At 34.3% G+C, this 3,619-nt stretch overlaps 1 protein-coding gene across 1 annotated transcript; it reads right to left on the bottom strand.

The window, feature by feature from the left end:
- Nucleotides 1-224: 224 nt before the first annotated feature.
- On the bottom strand, nt 225-1,206 carry LOC140043739 (uncharacterized). Its single transcript, XM_072088220.1, has 3 exons — nt 1,064-1,206; nt 651-948; nt 225-554 (listed from the first exon to the last, which is right to left on the bottom strand). The coding sequence occupies exons 1-3, from the start codon at nt 1,187-1,189 to the stop codon at nt 442-444; spliced, it is 537 nt and encodes a 178-aa protein (XP_071944321.1). The 5' UTR covers nt 1,190-1,206; the 3' UTR covers nt 225-441.
- Nucleotides 1,207-3,619: the final 2,413 nt, after the last annotated feature.

The raw sequence follows: 3,619 nt of genomic DNA, 5'->3' as shown, positions 1-3,619 counted from the left end.
ATTAACTTGTTACAGTACACTAAATTAAAACTATCAACAATTATGGATACAAGTTAAACTATTGTGCAAAATATTTAGCTCTACTCTAGCTGAAGGCAATTTCTACCATTCAACAGTTGACAGTACAGTATTAGCATTGTAAACAGGATTATGTGCAACTATTATGAAAACAATTTGATGTGAAAGGCAATTGTTTCAGAATGCAATTTTGGAGAAAATTCATAACAAGATACACGCTCTAATTAATGTGATGAACTGTGACGAAACATCCAATTTTTGAAATTCAGATGCCATCTAATGAAATCATAACATCAAAGCAGTATAAATTTTACATGAACTTAAAATGGGACTCGCCATTGATCTTGAAGATCTATAATCGATTCAATATACTGTAGGCATTAAATTAACCATTTTCAGTACAGTAATAACAGTAGTAAACACTTATTTCAATCTTGACTTGTGGCTTGCCACAGCTTCAGCTTTACTTGGTTTTGTCTCCTTCCTTATATAACTCTTCATTTTTCCTTTCACGAGGGTAGACTTAGTCTTCTTGCCTGTTGTTAAGTAAAATACATAAAAAGGTGTATATACAGTACTGTAAATTCTTTCATTGCATGATGAAGAGTTCAGATTAAAAGCAATTAACTAACCGTGGATGACGCGGTCAAAAACACCTTTCATCAAGTCTTTCCTGAAGGTATATTTCTTTGCTTCCTTCACACGCCTAACCACATACATTCTGGATTTTTTGGACCACTCCAAACGGTATTGACTTTCACCATCGGCCAATGTTGCATATGATCTGTTCGATGTCATGTTGTTGTCTATGACAGCCAGATATGTACGAGCTATTGCTCCCTCGTCCTCAAACTTGCTACGTTTGGGCATGTACTTCAGCATCATGTTATGGAATCCTTCTAAATTTCCAGTGTGACAAAATTCTGTTGCCTGAATAGAAATACAGTAAATTAAAAATTGTATTCAATTTATCTTAATGATAATACCTCCAGTGAATGCACACAATACTGAAAAGCTATTTATTTATACATAATGCATAACTCACCTTCTTCAAGTCACGCAGAAGTAAATTATTTGTAACAATATCTTGTAGTGCTTTATGGGCATCACTTTCTGGTGTTAGCCAGGGTTTTGTCATGTTTGCTTCAAGTGGAGGATGACTACACTTCATGTACTCGAAGCCACAAATCCAATCATGTTCATCAACTATGTGACGCACAATAGAGGTCCAACGTTCCTGTTGTTAAATATATTTCAGAATGCATTATTAGTGATTAAAACAAACTGCTGTCGCTTGAGATTAATTATTAAACATTCTACATTAATAAATCCCTACAATGAGCTGTGTGACACTTCCTTGGCAGGTTTCGGCTGACCACCACAGATGGTTAATGATGCCTTTTTCCCACACTTGCAACTCTTTGTGCTTCTTTCCTACAGCTGCAACTCTCTTTCTCACAGATTTAGCAAGGTGCCATATATCATACTCATGTTTTATCTCTGGGTAGTTTTCACGTAAAGTCTTTCCTATCATTGGGTGGCGATCAGTGGATATAATATCAACATTCAGTTTGTGTTCCTGTAAAACAATAAACATGTATGTATTTTCTACATTATACAAAACAAAAATTACTGAAAACATGACATCTACTGTAGCACAGAAAAACACAAGATTTCAAACCTTTAATTCTTCAAGACATCTTTTTAAACCAACATTTTCAAGATGATGAGAATTTGGTATCCCCTCCTCATTTACTGATACCGTCTTAGAGGCCAATATCAGATCGGTATCTGTATCCATTAGAGAGTAGGTCCCAAATGTCGCATTATTGCCCGGCGAATCATGCCTACAGTCTCCAGCTACAATCAGCTTTCCCTGTAGGTTGTCATATCCTGGGGAACAAAAGTATGTAAACAACATTTAAATAATGTCCAGTGTATTTGTTTTCTGGATGGCTTTGCATTGCTTTTTGTTTGATTACCATTACATTACAGTAATACTATTTTATTATACAGAAATGACAATATTATCAACTTAATATCAATAAATTCAGTTTAGTAAAGTATAAGGCATAGAGTAAACAGTTTCACAGAATAGGCTATACTGCCTGTGATAATAATTAACACATCCCACTTCCAGCCCTTCCATTGTCTCAAACAGAGAGATTAGACTAATCAATTAATTAGTGTAATTAACAAGGTCAACCATAGAGTATAGTATAATAACCATAAGAAAAAGAGATCAGCATCTCTCATGGTGTTTGATATCAAAGAGAGGCCTACCATGGAACCTACCCCTCTCTAGTCTAGCCAGCAGTAGCATTTATATTTATGAATGCTAGAATAGTATTCTATTATCAATAATAATAATAATAATAATATTATTATTATTATAGTATTATATTATTAGGCCTAGCTGGCCGACAAGTGAGTAGTATAGTATTATAGTATAATATTAATATAGGCTAGTCCTATATTAACTATTCTATACTGGCTAGGCCTAGGCCCTAGCTATCCATTATAATACTAAATAGGCTAGTAGATTAGATACCTACCATCAGCGTGAAATTATTATTTATTATATTATAAATTTATAATTAATAAACAAAACATAAAAGTAAATACCTCAATATTTTCTTCAAATAATGATGTACTAGGCATAAGCCTGCTGACGCTAGATGTTCGAAAAGATTCCGGCCTCGATTGAATCTTATAACCAAGATGCAGTGTTGGAACAGCATCAGGGCGAATCGTCTTTCTACCCTTGTCTCTGTACATCATCCTCCGCGAAGTGGGCACTGCGAATCCCTTTCTGTGGCGGATTTTTAAGTTTCAAGGCTTCAAGCCACTTCTTCATCAATTGCTTGTTTTTCAGCGGCATGCGATGATAACTGACGTCCTTATCTCTATGTGACTTGTTATGGCACTTATATACCATACAGTGCTTCATTTTGAAGCTAAGAGTAGACGCAAAAAGTAATAACAAAATGCAAGACAATAATAAAATGTTCGTTCGATCGGAAAATGATACACGTGTAGTAGCGCGACTTGACAGCTCGAGCGATATCGAGGAGAGAGAGAGGAGACGTGACGTAACATAACACGGTAACGTGACCTTTACAACTAAGGTCATTACCTAACTGCTGAAAAAAATACACAGCGATTTTTCGATATTTTTAAACATTTTTTTATTTTTCTGATTTCTCAGAAACTGTTTATTTTGATATGATTTTTTATGTTTGTACCTACTAATATTAATATACTGGAGTAAATAACAGAAGGAAAAGCCCTGAGTACACCTCCACTTTAATGTAAGAGGCTGAATGTAATGAAAAAGAGAGTATTATTGTTTTACAGTAGAATGAACCTATAAGAATGAAATTGTCAGTCATAAATGAATATATATGATGGAAATTAAGAAAGGCATTTTAAAAATCCCAAATTTTGATAAAGAGTGAATGAGTAGAATGTATGCCTGACATGACTCAGAAGCCTGATTCTAAGAGGTATCTGTTGACTATTTATTTACAATAGAAATGAAAATACTGACAATAATTAGTACTACTATTTAGTATAGCTGTTGCATGTGGTGTGCTGTTAA

This window comes from Antedon mediterranea, chromosome 3 (genome assembly GCF_964355755.1).
Source record: "Antedon mediterranea chromosome 3, ecAntMedi1.1, whole genome shotgun sequence".
NCBI classification, from domain to species: Eukaryota; Metazoa; Echinodermata; class Crinoidea; order Comatulida; family Antedonidae; genus Antedon; species Antedon mediterranea.
Note: the sequence above shows the minus strand (reverse complement) of the source record. Positions and strands in the feature narration are given on the sequence as shown.